Source organism: Microcebus murinus, chromosome 11 (genome assembly GCF_040939455.1).
Source record: "Microcebus murinus isolate Inina chromosome 11, M.murinus_Inina_mat1.0, whole genome shotgun sequence".
In the NCBI taxonomy this organism is placed as follows: domain Eukaryota; kingdom Metazoa; phylum Chordata; class Mammalia; order Primates; family Cheirogaleidae; genus Microcebus; species Microcebus murinus.
The window spans coordinates 69,991,284-70,014,122 of NC_134114.1; the positions used below are offsets into that span (position 1 = coordinate 69,991,284).

Consider the following 22,839-nt stretch of genomic DNA (forward strand, 5'->3'; position numbering starts at 1 on the left):
ATTCCCCACATTGGGAATAAAATATTGCCAGCAATTGTTGGTAGACGTAAATCTTACATGGCTGTATAAATCCTGATTTTAGAATTTTTTTAGAGGAATACCATATACCTCAGCTATGTTTCAAATGAAACTAGAAATCAAAGGGGAACAGAACAAATTATAAAAATTTACCTGTCATCATTGCCCTTCTTCCCAGAAATACAGAGGTAATTAAGAAATTAAAATTGACTTTATATTATTAATTACCTTTGCCAGAGAATAGAGAGGGCTGGATCAGAGAAGTCCATAAAGCAACATGATAACAAAGAATAGAAACAGGACCAATGAATAGAAGTTACAAAAAAGTACCGAGGAGAGATGGAAAGGAATTTAGAGGGACAAAAAGGAAAATGAAGCCAAGAAAAGATATAGAAAGTTTTTTAAAAGATGTAGAAAATCAGAAATGGAACATGTAAAGATTGTAATCATATAAAGCCTTTTTGTGTGGAAGCTCTGGTGAATCTAGTATTTAAGACAATGACTACATTATAAAGAAAATAGAAACTCTACGTGGAGCCTCCAAGGTTGGGTATATAAATATGTCACCATTTACAGGTATACCATTACATTCCTTGAAATCTCTCCTCAATTGTTCAGCCACTAAAGAGGAACTAACATATCATGTTGACTCTTTGGCACAATTTAATGAAAAGAGCCAAGAAGTTAGCAAATCTGTGTTCAAAGCTTAGATTCTGTTAGTGGCTTTAAATGAGTCAACCTCTCTAACACTTGGTTTCCCCATTTATAACATGATAGCTTTTATTGCATCAAGGAAGACTGATTGTAATGGTAACATATTTATGTGAATTAAGATGATAATTATTAGAGTTAATTCCAGAAGCCTGAAATATGGTATTTTTTCTTACAAGGCAGCGACAAATAGAAAAATATTAAAATTGTACATGTGGATAAATGTTAATATTTTTTATTTCTTCTAATTTCCTGATATTGTATGTTATTGTCATTGGGGTGGGGTTTGTCCAGGACAATTTGGATCCAATAAGGGATCACTGCTAAAAGATTTTCTTCCTATACCATGCCATAGCATAATACTTAAGAGTTGTTTCTTAGCTTTGTGGCATGTAGCTTGCTTTTTGTGTCTCTCTAGGTCAACTGTTGCCTAAAATTGTTTTTTTCTAGTAAAAGAGCCAATGTTGGATCAGTCTGGTTGTCCTGGTTTCAGTAACCCTTGGGGTCTGGCTTTATTGTCTTTGTGTTTTTCCTCTCTTAGTCAAGAGTAAGCATCCTTAACTGTCACCAAGTGAAGGATCATGCCTTCCCTTCTTGATGGACACCTGTGCTTCCCTTGCTGCTTGTGGAGAGAACAGAAGGCTGAGGGTCTGCTGCTTTCCTGTGGCTCAGCTCAGAGCCATCCATCACACTACTCCATGTGTGAGGGCACTGGCTTCTCACTCCGAAAACCAACCTTTTGGGCAGCCCCACTGAAGGACTCCCTGTGTTCTCCTTACTCCTATTGGAAGGGTAAATGGCAAAGACTCCTTACTAGTGTAGCCAATGTTGGAAAAATAAAAAGACTGCCCTTTTCTATATCTATACTCTGCATCATGGAATCTAAATCTAGAAAATAATTCCCCCCCCCAAAAAAGATGCAATTCAAGAAAGTTCTGGAATGATTATTTAGTAACCAGATATTATAGAGTCTTTTCATTTTGTACTTAAAGATTGCTTCTGAATCTGCTTTCTGGACAGATGCTTTTAATCCCATGAGATCCCAGAGGAATTTCTTTTTTAGCATCCAAAAGATTGTTGTGCAGAAGCGATGGCTCGTACCAGACTCACTGAATCCTTTGCCATATTCCTATATTTCTGTAGAAAGTTCTATAAAACCCATGTTTCCCTCAAGACTGGTCTACCACCAGAATCTGGTCATATCCCTCAGCTAGCCATCATGTTTTCCTGCCAAGCACCTGTTCTGAGACTTCCTACCCCCAGAATTACAAAGGAGCTTCTTCCTCTCAGGCATTCACTAGCCTGACCCAGGGTCTTCTGGTATAAATGAAATGTTCTGTCAGGTATCAGCACAACATGGTCCCCAGATAAAGGACAACAGTCAATAGAGTAATGCCCCAAATTTAGGGTTTCACACTGTGCTTCAGTGGATAGGGTGTGGAGGACAAGAGAACATTTTTAGACATGGAAATAACACAGAGGAAGGAGGACAGAGAATAGATGTGGAAATCAGTCTTCAGAAGTCTAAGACTGAATGTTGCTTAGAGGCACATTTGGGAGCGAGAGGGAAGCTGTTCTGTCTAATATAATATAAGAAAGTGGAAACTCAGCACCTAGGCATATGTGGAAATGTATTAAACAGAAATTATACAAAATAAAATGCATTATCCCTTGTAACATGAAAGGCACCGGATGAATGACTCACACTTTTAGTTTAAATAATTTACTCCTTTCAAATTCTATGTATGCCTAAGGATCCAGATCTGCAGAACACTTTTGGTTATGAATAATAAACAATGAATAGATATATGAAACTAGGAAAATATAGACTTATCTGGATATACAGCGCCCCTTCTTGAATAGACCATTAGCAATCATTATGTAAGCCAATTTTCACATAATTTAGTAGTATGAGGCCTTAGTATATCTTTTAACTGAAAATTATTGTAAATCCACCTTTTTTATAAGTAAACTGCTTTTTAAAAGTATATTAATAAAATCATTTTAAATAAAACACAAGATTAAGAATGTAAGTTTCTTAATTTTACATTAGAGCTCATTGAAGCTCTATTTCCATATTTTAAAAAATTAAGGAAAGGATTCTGTTTAATTATAAACCTTTTCTAAATGACAAAGCATTAGTTTAATTGACAGTTATGATCTCAGCTATTTAAATACACAAATTTGAAAGAATATTTTTGTAGGGTGCCATATATAATTTTTTAATTCAGAGTAACTTGATGAAAATCTAACTAGACCAATAATAAAAAGCAGGTGTGTCTTGATTACCTGAAATCCTCATTTAGCTTGGTTTATTTTTTTTCTATCACAATTTCATATTCCATTTAAGAACAAAGTCTTTCACAGTGAAAAATGTGCTAAAATTTAGGACGGTGTTATTTCTTCAAAGCTACAAGTACGACTTCTTTCCAACCAATATGTTCTAAATTTCAGGAAGGAAATTGACAGAACTTTCATAAAGCCAAAGACTGGCAGAAACAAAGTAAATAATGATGAAACTGAGCAATAGATCACCCAGAAGGAGTGTCCCCTGCCAAAAAGAATGTGGCATTTTACCCTCCAGGAAACAAATGGACACCCTGTCCCACAGAAGGCCAGGGCTCACATGTCAGCATCACTCACTTCTTTATCCTTTCGCCAAAGGAAGCCACTTCATCTAGGATGTTCTGGACACTGACACATACTTCCTGGATGGCATAGATTTTATTTATAAATCCCTTTTTTTCACTGTCCTAAAATACAATAAAAAAAAAGAAATTCTGTATGAGTTAAAAGTATTCTTCAGTACTTGAATTCTTTGGGTTGTTCCTTTTTTTTTCATTTTTAAACTTCATCTTTGTGTGTATATAAATGAGTAATTGGATCCTGTGAAAATTTCAGGATATTAAGGGACATAAGAAGGGGACCCAGCATCATGGACTTGTGCTTACTGTAATTACAGGAGGTTGCAAATCAAGAGAGTCAAATTCTACTGCTCTTGTCCTGACAGACAGAAACATTTGGGGGTAGGAGGTGGTAAGAGAGAGGGCAGGTCTCAAAATTACCAAACCTGGATTCTGCACTGATCCTGGACCCACCAAGACTACTTAGCAGACCCAGTTTCTTGACCCCACTGCCCATAGACCTAAGTTTGGTCATGGCTCCAGATATTGCAGCAGCAGAGAATGCTGGATGCAAATGAGAAGATCTGTGATCAAAGAAAACTGCAGAAAATTATAAGGTCAACTGGAATCTACTCTGGATGCTTCCTAGATCAGATACATACTAAGCTTCACCACCCTCCTAAAAATAATAGTCCTATATTTTATACAGTAGCATATGCTACATTAGGTCCTATTTTCCCCTATTTGTACTAAGTTCTTCATTTTAAGATTTTTGCTGAATTTTAGCCAGGCTGGTGAGCTCCAGGTAATGGATGGGGTTAGATCTTAAAGCACCCAGAGAGTAGCATAAACCTAGAGGAAATGTGCATATTTTGTAATTTTAGACCCAGAGGAAGGAAAAGTGATGGATGGCCTTTCACATTTGAAAATTCTGCTTAGTAGCCTGGCATCACAGGCACTTGCCTAGGCTGTTTGGTGGAGACCATCCAATTCTGATTCCATGACTCCATTCCTCCATGCCAGCTTGAATATCTATAGAAATGTAGATCCAATTTCATTACTTTAACTTCTTTTGAACACTTACACAGTATGCCAGAACACTTGAGACCTCATGTGGCAGTCAGTGCTTGCTGAAAGCAGCCAGGAAGCTAGAATAATAATGTCATGTTGCACATTTACATACTGACTTTCATTTCAGAAGAGTCTAAAGCACTTTATACTGTGAACACTTGGCCAGGGCTGGCATCCCTCCATCTCAGAAACTGAGGGCAAATGAATGACAGGTATGTATGCAGCCTCCAAAGATGACAGGGTATACTGGGACCAAAGACATGAAGGCCAGTTTTGTAACTTGATCTTTAGTATAGATACCAATTACTCAGAGCCTTCATTTTAAATGTAATTCCCATGGAAGAAATTGTCTACATTATTCATCTTTCTTATATCAAAATGGATTGTCAAACAATGGAGTAGATGAGATGCTTATAGCTCAATAGCAGTATAGGGAACAATTAACTACTCTTAGGGTTTTCCCTACTATTTTTAAAAGTCACCCTTAACTTGTTATGACAGACATGGGTGTATCAATTTCTTCCTCTCTAGTATGAAAACAAGATGTGTTAATTTCACCTGTGCAATTGTACAGTGTAGAGTAAAATGAATTATCAGTGGCTTCTTCCAGTTCTTTTCATAACTACAAAGTCAGTCTGCCCTAATAACCTGCATGGCCCTTAGATTCTCATCTCTTAAGCACCAGCTAAGTCCATTTATGTCTATGAAGCAAAGTATTCTTATAAATATTTTTCTGCATACAGAATAAGTGAAACTGGAGTTGAATGAAGCATCCTGGTTGTATGCTTCATTTGAACTTTTCCAGTTCAAAATTAGGTGAAAAATATTTTACAACAATATATAAAATTCTTAGATATATAACCTTAAGAAATATACAGAATATATATGAAAAAAATGGTGGCTTCCTCCCCCCCCCCCAGTTGAATGTATAGGTTTAATGCAGTTTCAACCAAATCATAATGTCTGGAGTGGAAGAAATAGGGAGAATTTGATAATGTTTCTAAAATTTGTTTGCAAGAATAGAAAACTATAGCCAAGAAATTTCTGCAAAAGAAATGAGAAGACATTTAGTGTACTAGATATTTAAGTAATTAAAATCAGATATGGACATTGAAAAAGAGATTGGTATATGATAAGTTACCATATACGAAGGAAATAAGGAAGTAGTATGTTACCGGGCAATTGTGTTAACTATTTGGGAAAAGTTTAGTCCTACCTTAAATAGACTCTTAAATATACTTGAGATAACCCAAATTACCTCAATATCTACCTCAAATAGCCCAAATACATTCTAGATTAATTTTAAGAAGCTAAATGCTTAAAATGAATTATAAAAATATAATAAAGGTAATTTATTTACTGACCTTGGAATAGGAAAGAACTTTCTAAACATATAAGCAGTAAAAGAAATCACAAAGAAAAATATTTGCTAGTAATGATTACATAAAATTAAAAACTTATGTCAAAAGTCATAAATTTAAAAGGCAAGGTAGAAAAAAGTGAGCAACCAGTATGACATGATGGGATGGTATTTCTAATATATTCAATAAACATCTGAAAATTTTTATTGCAGTTTTGTTTATAATAATTATTAACATGTAGGATGGGATTAACTATAGTACATACAATTGATTAAATTAGAAAATATTTAGAGAAAATAATGACAAAAATGCTTGTGAAATAGAAAATCAAAAAAAATGTTAGAAATAAATAATCCTAACTTATCTTTCAAATGGCTATGTTGGGGAAAAAAGATGAAGTAAATGTGCCAAAATATTTTAGTCCTGAAAGTTTGTCTTCTTCATACCTTCCTGTAATACTCAGATTCTTTGCAATTCATGTTTTACTTTTGTAATCAGAATATTCCCCTAATTTTTCTCCAGTATTAAAGGAATATGGGTAGAAGAAATAAATGAATTGGTACTTATTGTACATGGTTTTACTGTGGTTTATTTTTTTCTTAATCTATTTTTTGTACTTATATTAAGTTATCTTATTTTTAGAAAGAAGTGGAATATACATAGACACTTATCAAGCACCACAAAGTGCTTTTCCCATAATTCATTCAATCCTCACAACCATGCTACAATGTCATTATTTTTCTCCACCCCGCAGAAGAGGAAACTGAGGCTCAGAGTAAAGTGACAGAGCTTGGATTGGGACTATGCCTGGCCAACTCCAGAGTCTGTACCTCTCCATGATATACTGTGTGACCTTCCTCTTCTATCCAGGAAGATTTCAGTTCCTACCCAGTATTCTCTATGAGATATCAAGAAGGGCGGGTGCTCACTTGTGTTGTAGACACCGTGATCTAGCCTTGGGGCTCAGCATGCAGCTATAATCTTTAGCAAGAAAATGAAATTCCAAAATATGATTCAAAAGCACAAAGGAGAAAGATGTGTCAGAAGCCAGAAGAATTAATGTCAGTAATGTGGTGTGCAAATATTAAATGTGGGACGTTCATTAATAGGATGTGTCATTTAAGACATTTGCAAAACTAGATTTTAAAGTTTCTACTAAAAATTAAGTGCTGATGTATGATTATTGGCTAAGATTTTTTTTTAAATATGCTCACTCTTAGTTTTCTTTGTTTCTCCTGCACAGCCCACTGCCACTTCCTTACCCTGGGCAACCAAAAGACAAAATAAGATGGTCTGTCTGTAATTGGCAAAGTTTTGAAAGGAAACGCTTTGGGATAAAATTTTTAAAATCTCTGTCATCAAAATCTATATTCCTCCACTGTGGTCTCCAACCAATGAAGTAATTATTCTTTATATACAGTATATGACCCAAAACTGCAATGGGTAATGGAATTGCTCTGTGTTGCATTCCAGTATTTCATACTTTTTTCACTAATGTTCAATACTTTATTAGTAGAGAATAAATTGGTACATTTCTTTTATTGTCATTTTTGCTTTCCTTTATAAACCAGCTTGGTTGAAAGAAATATCATAGGGTAGTTAATCATCCAGAGGCTTGGTAGTGACACTGGTTGTTTTTTTTTTTTTAAATGCATTATTAGGGTTTCTTTTGAAGATGTAAAAAAAAAAAATTACCCATAAAAAAGCAGCTATAACTATAAATCTGAGAATGTGAGATTTATGTTGCACAACTATTTCTAATGATCTATACAATTTTTTAAAAACTCTCTTATTAGATTTTAAATAGTCCACAAAACATCACTAACTGTAAAACTTGAATTACAGTGATTCTTTAATATATGCCTATTTTACTATCACCTATCACAATAGAAAGTTAGCTAGATTCTTCCAGAGAAGTAGCTACTTCTTAGCTTTGAAGTATTTAGGAATTATCTAAGGACCTAAAAATAATCAGTAGGTATACTTTACATATTTGAAGAACACTGTTCATTGACTTTCAAAGTTAAATGACAAATACCCCTCTTCCTTGATGCTGTTTTGAATGGGGACAAGAAGCTACAGTGACAGGTATCAGGTGGTATGTATTCTGAGCCTGGTCTCTCATGCTGGGCTGTAACCTGACTCAGACATAAATGCATTATATAGTGCATTAATGCATTTAGTGGTCATTGTAAACCCTGTTAAAATCATAGAAAATGAATCTGTTGAACACCTGTGCTGTATTAATCGAAGTTAGCAGGTAGTGGAATATATTTGCTAGAAATATTATAAAATTAATGTTATTTCCCTTTCTAGGGTGAGAGCATCTTAATAGTGAAAGGGGGAAGCTATTAAATCTTACGCCAGGATTATAAACATAAAATGGAACTGTGCCAGCAAACACATATGGGCATATGAGCACCTTATTATTTCAGGGAGGAACTATTCAGATTTGAGATACCTTCTACCTTGAAGAGCTAATTTTGATCATAATATTAATTCTTTTTTAAAGTCTTGCCTTTTTTTTTTTTTTTTTTTTAGGAAAGAGCCTCACTGTCACCCCAGGTAGAGTACAGTGGTGTCATCTTAGCTCACTGCAACCTCAAACTTCTGGACTCAAGTGATCCTCCTGCCTCAGCCTCCCGAGTAGCTGGGAGTACAGTCGGGGCACCATGGCACTCAGCTAGTTTTTCTATTTTTAGTAGAGACGGGTCTCGAACTCCTGAGTTCAAGCAATCCTCCCACCAGGCTAGGAGTACAGGTGTGCATGAGCCACTGCACCTGGCCTTAAAGTCTTGCTTATGTAACCTCTGGCAAAAAGTGAGTGATAAGGTTGATGTTTGCTATGAGATATAATTATTATAGTTTACCATTGACTGCAGCTCTTCTGGAGACAAGTATAGATAGACTCAGCATGAAGTCTACAATTATGTTTGGAATATGTTTACATTTTCTTGTGTATATTCAATGCTAAAGATGGTTTTGATGCACTACTTTCTCTAGTTCATTCAGTTAAATGCCTGCAAAACAGACTTCCTCTCAGATCTATACCTCTAACCTATGGAAAATCATTAGATAGGAAGTATAGTGTGGATAAAGGCACAAAAAGAAGTGATCAAATGTTTTCTCTATGTAAATATTCCTGCTTTTTCAGAAATAATAAACAATGATTCAGCTCAAACTCTAGAATACTGAAATTCTCAGAGAGCAGCTTGGCAACTCACAGAGTCTCTTGGCTACTGAATCTTATCAGAGCATCTTACTCAGTTCCTACTATATCAAATCTTATCCAGTTTACTTGTTGCCTGGGCTCTTTTCCCGATTTTAGCCTTGAAAAATAGGAACCTGCTATTGAGACACTGAAGCATTCTGAAAGAGATATTTATGGTTAAGAGGATGGATACCATTTAACAAGATAGTATATTTTTCTCTTAAAAAATAAAACAGTTCTCAAAAACATCTATACTTCAAGGTTGTATGGAAGACTGCAATAATAGATGTAAAACTCCTAGTACAGTGCTTGGGACAAACAAACTGGCTATCATTAAATAATAAAATTAATGGATACAATTTTTTAATAAAAATACAAATTTTTATCTTTGCTTAAATTAAGAAAAGATTTGAAATTTTAGAGGAATTCTCAACTATATGAAACGTTTTATGCATATTCAGTTTTGCCCCAGATACTTATTAACTTGTCAGATAACATTTAAAAAAGTGATAGAGTCTTTATAATGTTACATTGAGAAGATCTTTTTTTCTCTCTTTCCTGCTGATTTGGCACAAGTTTTTTTTTCTTTCTTTCTTTTTTTTTTCTTTGCAGAATGAGCATTTACCTGGTCTAAATTTTTTGCTTCCTGTGTTGCATTGTAGCCTTATGCTTTTCAATGTTCATTTTCTGTAATGCAATTTGTAATAGCATTTAGTTGTGCTTTGCCCTGTTGGCTTATGTTATACATTTGTGTGTAACTTTAAAGTAAAGTAAAAAGAGTTGAGAGAAATGTCCCCTGGGCTAGACAGCATAATCAATGAGCATTTCTAAATAGCAGCTGGCCCTCCAAGAGTTATGATGAAAGCCAGGGAAAAAAGGAGGAAAGAGAAAGAGGAAAGGGGGAAAAAAAAAAGGATAGTGGAATAGACAAAACGGAGAGAGAAAGGAGAAGGGAGAGGGGAAAGCTTAGAGAAGAGACAGCCCAGTGGTTGGAAGGAAACCTAAAGAGGTTGTGGTGACTATGCAGAAGGGAAGGAAACTCTCAGATCAGAAACACGGATGACATAAAAGCCAAGACAGAAGCAAAACTTACAACCAGTGTTAACTTCTAATTTAACACAAATTAGTAGTAGTAGTAATATTTGTAAAAGGCCATACGTAATTTTTTTCCATTAAATGTAAATCTTACAGAAAGTACCCACAGATACAGATGGACTTGTTGTCAGGAGGAAGAGTTCCCTGGAGCCAGATTTCTTGTTGCTCAGACTCTAGTCCTAATGACTTAAGAAAACCCCTGACTGTCCTACAAATATAGTCAGCCCACCATATAGTAGGTTCCTCGTCCATTGATTCAACCAATGAGCAATTATGTCAGGGACTTGAGCATCCCTGGATTTTGGTATATATTAATATCAATATCAAAACCTTTGACTTAAGTACCTTGTCAGCAGGCAGGAGAGAAGGGCCTTATACTTTATCCATCTCAAGCTTTTGTCCCTGGAGAAGTTCTGCTTTTAGATGGACTCCAAGTACTGGGGCCAAAAAGGCCTCCATCCTGGCTAACACTGGTAGAAGCCACAACCGAAGCTGTGAGGCTGGGCTCTCAAGTATATCAGAGAGGAAATAAGACAGGCTGCTTTCACCCAGGACTGTAGGAGTGTTGAGATAAGAATTTGTATGCTCATGGGTTTTCTTTAAAGTCAAAATGAACAGATTGTAGAAAGGTTTTGAAAATGTAAAAGCACACTCAGGATTATAGGTCAAATGCCTGTCTTTAGACCCCATTTGAAAAGAAAATGGTTAAATAAGGTGCATCCTAAAATCTCTTCTGGTTAGATCTTATTTTATAGATTAAACAAAGATAAGACAACAAGGGCTGTAGAATTGCACCTTCCCCTCAAGTCGTTTGAAAGCTGATTTGAGAATATCACTGGTGGGTGGAATTTCTCCTAACCTTTCCATGCATTCAGTCAGTAGTTAAAGCTTGAGTGAGAATACCTAACAAAAACACCAAGCTTGCTTCTGAATCCAAATAGCAAATGCTGGGCTAGGCTTTTTTGTGACGCCTCACTTTGGATAGCAGGCTTAAAGCTTAATCCAGGATAGCATAAACGGTGCTAGCTCACTGTTGTTTCTTAGAATTGAGTAATATTCCATTGTGAGCATGTACCAAATTTTAATTATCCACTCATGAGTTGACGGGCACTTGGGTTGTTTCCATGACGGTCCAATAGTGAATTGTGGGCTAGGCTTTCTTTATCCCAACTTCTAATGAAAAAGTTGTGTTTTTAAAATATTGTTTGAAAGTATTTATTATTTTCAAATGTGTGCTTAAATGTGGTTGGAGTTCAAATGCAGAAGGTGACAACAGAGTTTAGAGAAAACTGTGGGTGCTCCGTCATTCTAGGTAACCATATTTAGAAGATGACTAGATTTCTGAATAACTGGCTCTGTTACTAAGTGTGCCTCAAATGCTACCTCCATCAGTTCCTTACCAATGTGATTTTGAGCAATTTATTTAACTTGTCATCTGTAAAATGGCAATAATAATGGAACCTACCTTTGTGATGATTACAAAATGAAGCTTGTTTTTAAAAAATTAAGTTTAACCCATTTAAAGCATTCATCACAAATGTTTGAAATATAGGAAGCACTCAATAAATATTAGTCATTGATATTAACAATTTGAAGAGACTGAAAAAGCAAATACTTTAAAACTTTTAAATTTTAAATTTTCCCCCTTCTTTATATATCAGAAATATTATTTTTATATAAACTTGTCATATGTGTCATCTTATATGATCCTTACAACAGTCCCACAAGGGTGATGGATATTGTTCTCATTCCCTACTTGGAATGGGAAACTGAAGATCAGTTGCGTAAAGTTCCACCTCCAACTTCTACCTCAACCTATGCTCACTTTCCTCTGTTGCCCCCAGCTGTATTTGTTCTCATATGAGGCCTGGGATTTGAAAAATAGCATCTGAGTAGAAAGTTCATCTGTTTATGGTATTCCCCATTCACTGGAAGTTGTATGTCCCCTACAGGCCACTGGTCATACTCATGCAAGATGCATACCTTTTATCATGTGATTTTATCTGTCAGTGCTTATGCAAGCAACACTTCCCTTTAGAATTAGTGATTTGTTCTTCAACAAGCCTCATGGCTGAATCAGGGCCAGAATTATTTGAACAGTACATGTTCTACTGCCAGTCTAATTGCTAGTGCAGTTTTTAATTAAAGATTACTTCTATTATGATTGTCTTTTGTATAAATTACAAAAAAATATATACACAAGGTATGGGGCCCTAAAGAGGTTTTTCTTGAATAGGTTTATTATGAAAATACTCATTTATCTTTTATAGGACTTTATGATTTATAACACATGTTTAATTTATCTTCCCACTTGAGAAGGCAGGGGAAGTTGATTCCTCCATTTTACAGCTAAAGAAAATGAGGCTTGGAGAAGCTAAGATCTCATTACTAGTTAAAAAGAGCTTCTGAGGCGGAAGTGGGGTGGCTCATGCCTGTAAACCCAGCACTTTGGGAGGCTGAGACAGGAGGATTGCTTGAGCCCAAGTTTGAGACCAGCTTGAGCAACATACTGAGACCCTGTCTCTACAAAAAGAAAAAGAAAAGTACAGAGACAAAGAGAGAGACAGAGAAAGTAAGTTCCTGGGACTATAACCCATGTCTCATGATTAAAATCGGGCTGCTTTCAGTCACTGTCAAAATGTTGTCAAGTCACATATGGTATTTTTTCACTACATTGTTCTAGCTATTTAAGTTTGGCTCTTCCCAAAAACCTAACCTTGAGTTATAATCAAATTGTGTGAGTAAAGAATCATATTAGTATTATAAAAACAATGCTCTCTGTGACATCTCCAAAACCAAACAAGGATTACTTTGTGAAATCCAGAGGCTATTTTGCTTTACAAATATTTTACAAGACAAACTTGTACCTTTCTAAAAAAGCACATCTGTTGTAAATTACACCCTTACAGAAAGAGCGAGAATCACCATCCCTTTTCCCCATCTGAGCTTAAAAGAGATTTGTTGACATATTCTAAGGCCGGCATAGACAAAACAGCACAGGAAAGAGGAGGCGGTCAGCAGGCCCTGGGTTCAGCTTTGCTTAAACTAATTCCACATGCCCCATGACCATTAGCTGTTTTTTATTTCCTGCTCTAAAGATCTGTAGTGAAAATAATCTGGGGTAGGGAAAAGCTGCACTTATTTTTTTCCCCCCAACAAGATGCTGTGTTAGCAAATAGAACATATGAGCCACCTTCAGCAAACCAAAGTCTTTAATAATCCATTTTTCAAACACTACTGGTATTTCCTTTCCAAACAAAGATAGACTGTGACTGGAATCAATTTCATCATTTGTATGGTTACAATTGCCAAGTTTCTGGAAATAATCGCCATTTAAATACTGGATAATATTTTTTACATGAAGCCAACAACAGTTTTATTGCTATTTAATTTCCATGATTTGTTTGTTTGCTGTGAGTTTTCAGTATCTGAGGGCATGATGTTTGGGGGTAGGGAACCTCTTAAGAACAAATCAGGAAAGAAGCAATGTCAAAGTCCTGTTAATGGCCTGACTGAATCCACTGAACAAGAGAAATTAGCATTAGAAAAAAAAATGATTTGCTCCACCATTTTGGGCTTTTCTCCTTCAATTTCCCTACCAACTACATAATAATATCACCCACCATTTTTCAGACCTTGGCATAAAGTGGGAAATCAAGAACAGGACTGAGAATTCAATTGCTCTCCTTAAGATAATGGGGTTCTTCAATGAAATTCAACAAAACATAAGTGATGCTGGTACAAAGAAAGGGCCTGGCAAATTGAAGGGGAACTAGGCCATCTTTCTCTATTGATGCCATATGTAGCACATACCTGAGTAACAACTTCGTGCTCTCTGGGAAGCTGCTGATATATGGGGTAGACCTATTCCCTAAACCCCTTCCTTACTGCAGAGTAAATCACCAAAGCAGGCTCATTCTGAGGTCAACCTGGAAGAAAACTCCGAAGGCCCACTTTATTTAGCTTACGGCAACATTGTCGTTCACTTAGTTGTGTGGATCATGCTCTGTCTTTCAGTTTATTTGGGGGTGGTCAAAGGGCTCAGAAAGGAAAAGACAAAGATGGGAATGGATTTTTTACGGTGTCTTGAATTCTTACACTGGGAATGGCTATAGGATAAAACAAGTGCTTTAGAAATGGTATTTATGGGTTTGCATTTAAAAGTTCTGCATTTAAATAAAAGTAGAATGGACATTGAGATCCAGGCTGTGATCCTGCATCCTGGACTTGTCCTAATCAGGCCGAGGGGTTTGTGGGCTTCAATCCGCCTGTTGATCTGCTATAACTTACTTAACCTCTCAGACACTCAGTTTCCCCATCGGTAAGATAGAGATAATATCTACCTGATAGTGTCAATGTAGGAACAGAATGAAATCATGTGTGCAAAGCAACTGGCACATTAGCAGATAGTATATAAATATTAGTTTCCTTCTTCCCAATTCATTGTTTTTCTTCCCAAAAGGTAATATTTTCCTTCTTCTGCCTAATTGCTCTCTTTCTCTTATTTTCCGCCCCTGCCCTAGAGTTTATATTTAGAAACCTGCTTATCATTTCCTTCCTTCATGTCACCTTTTCATTTACAGTGTTTTGTTTACCCAAATCTCAGTCCATTTCTTTTATTCATTTATTCAATAAATATTTACTGAACACCAGCTACATATCAGACACTAATCTGAGGTTACTAAGCAAGACAGCACCAAACAAACACATAAATAAACAAACAAGAAAAATAGCAGAAAGTGAGAGTGCGATGAGGATACTTGAAATGGGTGTGTGTGCTGGAGAGTGACTCAGTGGTCGGTGAGGGCTGCTCCAAGGATGAGCTTAACAGAACTTGAGAACTGCTTTGGTCAGGAAAGCAGAAACGACTCTAGGTATTTCAAACAAAGGGAATGTAATTCAGAGAAGTAGCCACACAGATGATGGCAAAATTGAGAATCCCATTGAGTGTGGCAGATGTTAGCAATACAGGAAGCCACTACCGGGGGAGAAGGTGATATTATTGGCCCAGATGCTGGACCACATGGACCAAGAGTGTGGCAGGAGCCAGCGCCATGGAGGCGGCTCATGGCAGTATAATATTTGGAATCAGGGAGGGGTCTGTTTGGCCAGGAGCTGAACCACAGAGGAGACCCAGCCCTCCAGTCACTGCTGGAACCAGGGAGGTGGAGGGAGAATTGTCCTGTTTTTCCTTCTTCCTTCCTCCCAGTCTTCTTCTAGTATCTCCCAATGGCCAAATCCCCTAGAAGAATGTGGTTTGCAGGATGGGGACCAACCCAGAAATAAACAAGCAATAACCAGCACAAGATGAGAATGAGGGGAAGAAATTAACCAGGAGAAGATCAGGGGAAGCAGTATGGGTCACATGGAATGTGCCAAGGCACAGGACACTAAGGATGTCTGACCATAGAAGCAGGTGAAGGGGAGAGTAGCACAGAGAAGCAGGCAGTGCCACAGAGGGGGACGTGTAAGCCAGAATCGGGAGTGGGGATTTTATTCTAAGTGTGATGGGAAGCCACTGGAGTGTTTCAACCAGAAGAACACAATCTAATTTACACTTTTAACAAACCACTTAGGTAAAATGTAAAGGAAAAACAAGATGGTTAGGAGGCTATTGTAGTAGTCCATGAAAGGAAGGTAGCTTAGATGAGTGTGGACATATTCAGGATATTTTGAAGGTAAAGTTGCCATAGACATATTACTAGATTGGATCTGGAAAGTGAGAAAAAGAGAAACCAAGGAATTGCCTACATTTTTGGCTTAAGCAACTGGGTAAATAAGGCTGATTTTCTTGAGCTAGGGAAGAGTGGAGGAGGAGTGAGCTGGGGAAAGGGCAGATAAAGAATAATGTTTGGCCCACGAACAAGGGCTATGTGACTGTTGGATACCAAGAGGCGATACCAGCAGGTAGGTGGATGTATGAGTCAAGGCAGGAGAGACAGGCTTGAAAGTCCTAGGCATTTAGATGGCCCTTAACATAATGGGAATAGGAAGAGTCACCCAGGGAAGGAACAGGGACAAAGGGGGCCTAAACAGAGCCTTGAGGCACCCCCAAAACTTAGCTATTGAGCAAATAGAGAGGGGCCAGCAAAGGAGACCGAAAAAAACTGAGGTAGGAGAAAAATTCGGAATAAGCATCATGGAAGTCAAAAGAAAGAGTTTCAAGGAGGAGAGAGGGGTGACCTCTCCGGAACTCTGCCAAGAGGTCAAGAAGGCCAGCAGAAAAGTATCAATGGACTTGGCGAATGGAGTTTGGTAGGATCTTGACAAGAGCAATTTCAGTTCAGTGGTGAGGATGGAAGCCTTGGGCAGTCTGAGCAGAGAATGTGAGTGAAAAGTGGACACACTGACTGTAGACACTTGTCTCAAGTTTGGCTGTGACAGTTTGCTATAAAATGGGGAGGGTGCAAGAGAGTATGTGTGGGGGTCAAGAGAAGGGATTTTTTGAAAAAGATAAATACTAGAGCCTTACAACTCCAACTGTGATCTGCATCTTAACAATATCTCCAGGTGATTTGTATGCAGGATAAAGTTTGCAAAGGGCTATAATGAGGATATTTACTTGCTCTTGGAATGATCTAGCATAGAGGACAAAGGATGTCACAGAAAAGGGGGACTAACTGCAAGAACATGTTGGGATGGGATGGGATGTAAGGGATGGGATAGAGCCCTAACAGAGGGGAGAGCGGGGATACCTCTTCTCCAGGAACAAGAGGGAAGGGAAGAGAATGGTACAGATGAACTAGGTCTTAACTTTGACAATAGAAAGATGTGAAGATGGGCTGGGCACTGTGGCTCACGCCTGTAACCCCAGCAGTTGGGGAGGCCAAGGTGGAAGAATCTCTTGAAGCCAGAAGTTGGAGACCAGCCTGGGCAACACAGCAAGACCCTGTAGAGGTTCTTAATTGCTTCTGTTTTTCTCAGTAATGCAGGAGGCAAAAAATCATCAGCCAAGAGTGAGCAGGGGCAAGCTGGTGGAGGAGGTTGGTGGAGGCAGCAGCAGATGTGACACTGTCTTTTCCTTCCCAGGGCTGGTCACAGGCCCTGCAGGCTGATGTGTACCAATACTGCACTGCCCTGTTTCATACTGATTTGCATTTGGGTCTCTCACTGCCTTATTTTACCCATCTTGCCTATTCAGTCTTTTATTTAACCCCCTTTTATAAAGTTTCAAAGGATATCATATACCTTACTGTTAAAATGTCTAAACCTCTGTTGTGTTCAATAGCTTATATGGAAAGGAAAGGTCCTTCTTTTGGATAAAGACCCCCCACCCCTGGCCCTGCCCCAGCAGAACTAAGGCAATGCATAGCCTGCGATGGAACCAAAATCCAGCAGTCATTGTGTAAGAACAAGAAAATCTGGCTCTGTTGCTTTTCTCACAAATTCCTGTTTTTTATTTCCAGCTCTTGTAATTTCTAAAGAGACCAAAGATGGCTCTTGGCTAAGTAACTGCATAAACAATCTAGAACTTGACCAAGCCACAGGTAATTTAAGTTTGCTTCATTACACTGGCACGATGCTAGAAAAATCAGTCTCTAAAGCAACTGAACAGCCCCATCAGATTTATATTGTCTGCCTGGGAATGTATCCACCGCTGCTGTGAAGGATCTTTGGGGACTTCTGGAACTATTCTTATCCAACTGGTTATTTTAAAGGGGGAAAAGAGGTTACTGTTGTCCCACCACAAGCTTCTCTAGGTTTAGTCAAGTGCATTATCCTTGGCCTGGCTCCTCAGATAAGTGTCCCTCAAGTGTATGCTCTGAATGGACCTTTTATGCCAGTCTTGTTTGTGCCAGAGATTCCAGCATCAAATAAGGAGGAGGAATGGTTTTCAATGGAAGCTACAAAGAGTTGGTGACAAAGAAGGTAGTGATGCAGAGACAAGTTTTAAGGCCATGCCTGGTAGGAGGAGGAGCTCACTGGGCATCTCATGAAAGGTCCCCCAAAGCTATCTGTGGCCTGCACTCCTCTCATTGTGTGAACACCCATTCTTCCCTGCTAACCCTCCACTCCCAGATATTTCAGAAGGGAATTCCAATACTTGAGTTATTTGAGAACCTCTATAATAAAATCATAAATATGCTGAGTTCTGGGTCGTAGTCAATGTTATTAGCAAACTCCAGCCAAAGAAACAAACACACACACACACACACACACACACACACACACACACACACACCCCTCCACAAACAAATTGCAGGAGAACTTGATCAATATAAAATCAAATACCTGTGTTAAAAATGTAAGAAGAAAACCTCCACTAGGAAGGAATTGGGAAATATTAATAGTACCACTGTATGAGGGGGTGATCTTACTTTCAGTTCTCTTCTTTGAGTATGCATTCCAAAAGGACAAAGAAAAATATTTTTGGTATAGTTTCTTGTAGAGCTTAATAAATGACTGCATAGTTGGAGGAATTTAGGATTGTTCTGAGTCTAATATGGTAAATTAATCCTGAACTTGTAAGGTGTTTAGCCCCACTGTCTGGTATATAGTGAGTTCTCAAAAATGTTATTACCATTATTATTTTTTGTTACTATAATTATCTTTGAGTGCTGGAAGATAGATTACAATAAATATTGGCTTTTCCTACCTGATTTTTGATGTTTCTATGATGTCAGATATACACAAATGTTTAAATGCCTCTGTTTATGAATGCTCCCTGATTGTAAGCATGAAAGTTACAACAATCTGCTCTTCCTCAAACACACTGTGCAGAGTTGATAGAAATTATTTTGAACCTTCTGGTTTGTGTGACTTTTTGGCACATCTACCAGTATTATGAATTAGATGATTTATCTGAGCCAAACTGCTGCTATGCAGGAATACAAATAGAAGTATCATTCTCCAGACAGATAGATAGCTGGGGGAAACAAAGACATTGGTATAAATTAATAATAAAAAATTTTATTCACCTTATTAATCCAAATGTCAAAATTCTCCTTCCAATTTTTGCATTGTTTTTCTTTCTGGGAATCATTTAAGTACTTTTCTTTAGAAAATTTTAGTAACTTACCAGAAATCATGGGTAATATTCAATTACAAATGTAAAATTAGCGATGCCAGCTAGCATCACTCCTGTGAGGTCATTTTGTGGAAGAGCAACCTGGTGGCAAATGTCCTGTGAGTTTGATCAGTACCGGGGAATAGTTCTCAGTGACTACACTTAAGAAACATGGTTTTGAGAAATATTAAAATACAGTATTATTAATACATTCCAGAAAGTATTCATTGACAGGTAGCTCTTTAACATTGCAAATTGCTGTGATTTTTATTCTGCCAGGATAAGTGCTCACCTATCTAAAGGTTTGTGTATTTCTTCTTATCTTATTTAAGAAATTTAATTGGCTTAAGTTGCTTAAAAAATTAGTCAGATCATCCAGGTATGGTGCTATAGAGCAAATGTTTATGTCCTCCCTTCCCTCCAACTCATATGTTGAAATCTAATCGCCAGTGTGATGATATTTGCATGTGGGGCCTTTGGGAGGCGATTAGGTCACTAGGATAGCGCCCTCATGAATGGGATTAGTGCCCTTATAAAAGGGACCCCAGAGAGCTCTTCGGCCCCATTCTGCACTGTGAGGACACAGCTGAAAGGCAGCCATCTATGGTCTCGGAACGGCCCTCACAAGACACCGAGCCTACCAGAGCCTTGATCTTGGACTTCCCAGCCTCCAGAACCATGGGAAATAAATTTTGGTTGTTTGTAATATTAATATATGCTACCAAGTCTATGGTATTCTATTATAACAGCCCAAATAGACTAAGATACTTTAAAAAGTTACTCAAATCATTGGGTGTGGTTTACAAAATTGCTGTTATATTTTAACATTTTATACCTATGATGGTTTAAAGTTGAGTTTTGCCATAATAACTTAGAGAGTAATTTTATTCCAAATATGGCACATTTTATCATTTTCATCTACTTTATTATTTAAGTAACCTAATTGTGTTAAAGAGTGGCAAAAATTATTTGGAACATACTTTCAAAAGTGATTTTGTGATATTAGTATTCCAAGATACTGAAGTAAGAGAGCAAGGAAGGAGCAAAGAATTTTCCATTAAAAGTCTTGCTTTATCTTATTTGCAGGAATTATGAGAGTGATGAGGAATTTCTCAGGGCTAGAAGGTAGACATCAAAAGGTTTGTGGCTTTAGGCAAACATCCAAAACCCATACTAATGTAATAAGTTCTCTAGTGTCCTCAGGCACAGCAATACAATCAATAGAGGATTTCCATCCTCTTTCCTTAGAACAAAATTCGGAGGTCGCAAAGGGGGGCCTGTGTATATTTTGTATCTGTACAGTGTAGGCACTAATCATTGGGTCTTGGGACAGTCACAGATCCCCAGGCAATACTCCTTTCTTGTATCAATGAAATGGGATGATCCAGACCATAAAGGAACATTAGAAGAATGAGATCAAATGTTTGATTAGAGAATAAGCCTCTTCCCCATTTTTAAACCAACTTTTAGTTCTTCAGTCACACTCAGGACTCAGTGATGAATACGGGACAAGCAGAAAGGTGATGGAGGTATCCTGAGTGCCTTCTGTCAGCCAGGTACCAGGCTAAGTTAGCCCTTCATTAGAAATGGCGCTGGGCTAAGTAAGCCCTTCACCAGCATTAGAAACATACTCTACAAGCAACCCTGCAAAGACTGTACTATTAACCTCACTTTGCAGATGGAGAAATATAATCTTAGAAAGGTCACAGAGTGTGTAAGTGGCAGAGTGAAGACCAGAACTCAGATCTGTCTGTAGTCAAAAACTTGGAAACAACAAATAATCGGGTCTTATGTTATAGAAAAGATCAATGTTTATATAACTCTGTTCAATTAAATAATTCCAACTGTAACTCTGTGATCCCTTATAAGTATAGAGTGATATTGTAATTAACATTCAAATTATCCCCTCATGGACCTCTAATACTCACTAAATGTGCCAGCTGCCACTTAACATACCACCTACCATCCTTTCCAGAATTTCTGAGAATGCTGTTGATCAAATGCAAACACTCACTAGCACTCATTAAAATAGATGTTCCTTCCTTTATAGACAGCCATGGCATTAAAAATATGACTTTTTTTAGGATGCGGTCTTATAACACTTACTGTACTTTTTTCCAATCATAAAATAGTACCTTTATTGTAGAAAACTTGGAAAATAAAAAAAAAAAAAAAGCATAGAAGAAAGCAAAAGTTCTGGTAAAACGTGTTAACATTTTAGGATATATCCTTCTAGTTTCTTTTCTATTTTTTTAATCTTTCTGTAATTACTAATCATGTGATTACTATGTGCTAAGCACTGTATCAGATGCTGTGGATTCAATGAATAAGTCAGGCTTGATCTGGGATTCCTAATATTGAACATAAAAATCCATTGCATTTCACAAAGGAGATGTGTAATATATACACACATGCATATATTTCTTGCTTTTAATTTCCAAATGGTGAATTTTTTTTTTTTTTTTTTTTTTAAGAGATGAGGTCTTGCTATGTTGTCCAGACTGGTCTCGAACTCCTGACCTCAAGTGATCCTCCTACCTCGGCTTCCCAAAATGCTAAGATTAGAGGTGTGAGCCACTGTGCCTGGCCTTAAATGCTGGATATTTTATTCTCCCTATTTGATCATTATAAATAACAATGCAAAGAACATCTCTGTACATAAGTTTTTGGCACATTTTTGGTAGTAGCCTTAAGCCAAAGTTCTAGAACTTGAAATGTAAGATTAAAGGATACAGATGTTTTTTAAAGTTTTTAAAATTAAAAAAATAAGGTTTTAAAAAATAGATAACACATGTTCAAATTGGAATGAAAAAGCCTCCCTTTTACTCTCCAACTCCCAGCCAATTTGTTCCCCTCCTTAAACGTAACCAATCTCATCAATTTTTGTATATATTCTTCGAGAGATTATCCTATGCAGAGTCAAGCAAATACAGATGTGCATGAGTGTGTGTTATTTCCTTTTTCCCTTTTCTTAAGGCACAGTTAGTAGCATATTATAAATATCACCATGCCCCTTTTTCCTGCCTAACTATGTACCTTGGAGATTGTGCCATATCAATATTAAAAAAGCTTCCTCATTCTTACTGCTGCATAATGGTCCCATAATATTGATGTGCTATAATTTATTTTGTTTCGTAATTTCATTTTTCTTTAACATTATTTTTCATCTGGGGTTATAATTTTTAATTCTTTTCATTTCCTTTTCTTTCATGTGGGATGGACTATGATGCACCATAATTCATTTAATCAGCTTTTCCTTAATAGATATTTAGGCTCTTTACCAATTTTACCAACTTTTTGCTGTTACAAAGGAGAAGCATGGAACACCTTGTGTATGTGGATCATTCAAACATGTGTGAGTGTATCTCTAGGATAAACTTCTGCAAGCGGAATTGTTTGGCCAAAGGATTTGTGTTTTTGTAATTTTGGTACCTACTGCCAAATCGCCTTCCAAAAGAGATTGTACAGTTTCTACTCCCACCAGGAGGACATGGAGTTATCCATTTCCTTGCCAGGCTGCGTCACAGACGTGCCTTCTCTCTTCCATGTGTTTTCAAGAATAGTCAGAGACCCAGACTAGTTGCCGTGGGGGCTCCGTAGTGCCAATTTTTACACTTTTAACCACATTTGTCTACATTATGTTTCGAATTAAGTGATATTCATTTTGGTCTAAAGGGTTGCGTATATTATATTAGACATAAGAACAGTTTTACCCTGGCTATAGAAATGGCCAAGCCAGTT

At 37.2% G+C, this 22,839-nt stretch overlaps 1 protein-coding gene across 7 annotated transcripts in view; it reads right to left on the minus strand.

Moving 5' to 3' along the window:
• The window catches only part of MCTP1 (multiple C2 and transmembrane domain containing 1), a 496,961-nt gene that overhangs the window by 5,642 nt on the left and 468,480 nt on the right, over positions 1 to 22,839 (minus strand). For all 7 annotated transcript variants that reach the window (XM_076008188.1, XM_020290177.2, XM_076008190.1 and 4 more), the window contains one exon: positions 3,373 to 3,482. In XM_076008188.1, coding sequence (XP_075864303.1) covers positions 3,373 to 3,482 — 110 coding nt within the window. The remainder of the gene's footprint in view (positions 1 to 3,372; positions 3,483 to 22,839) is intronic.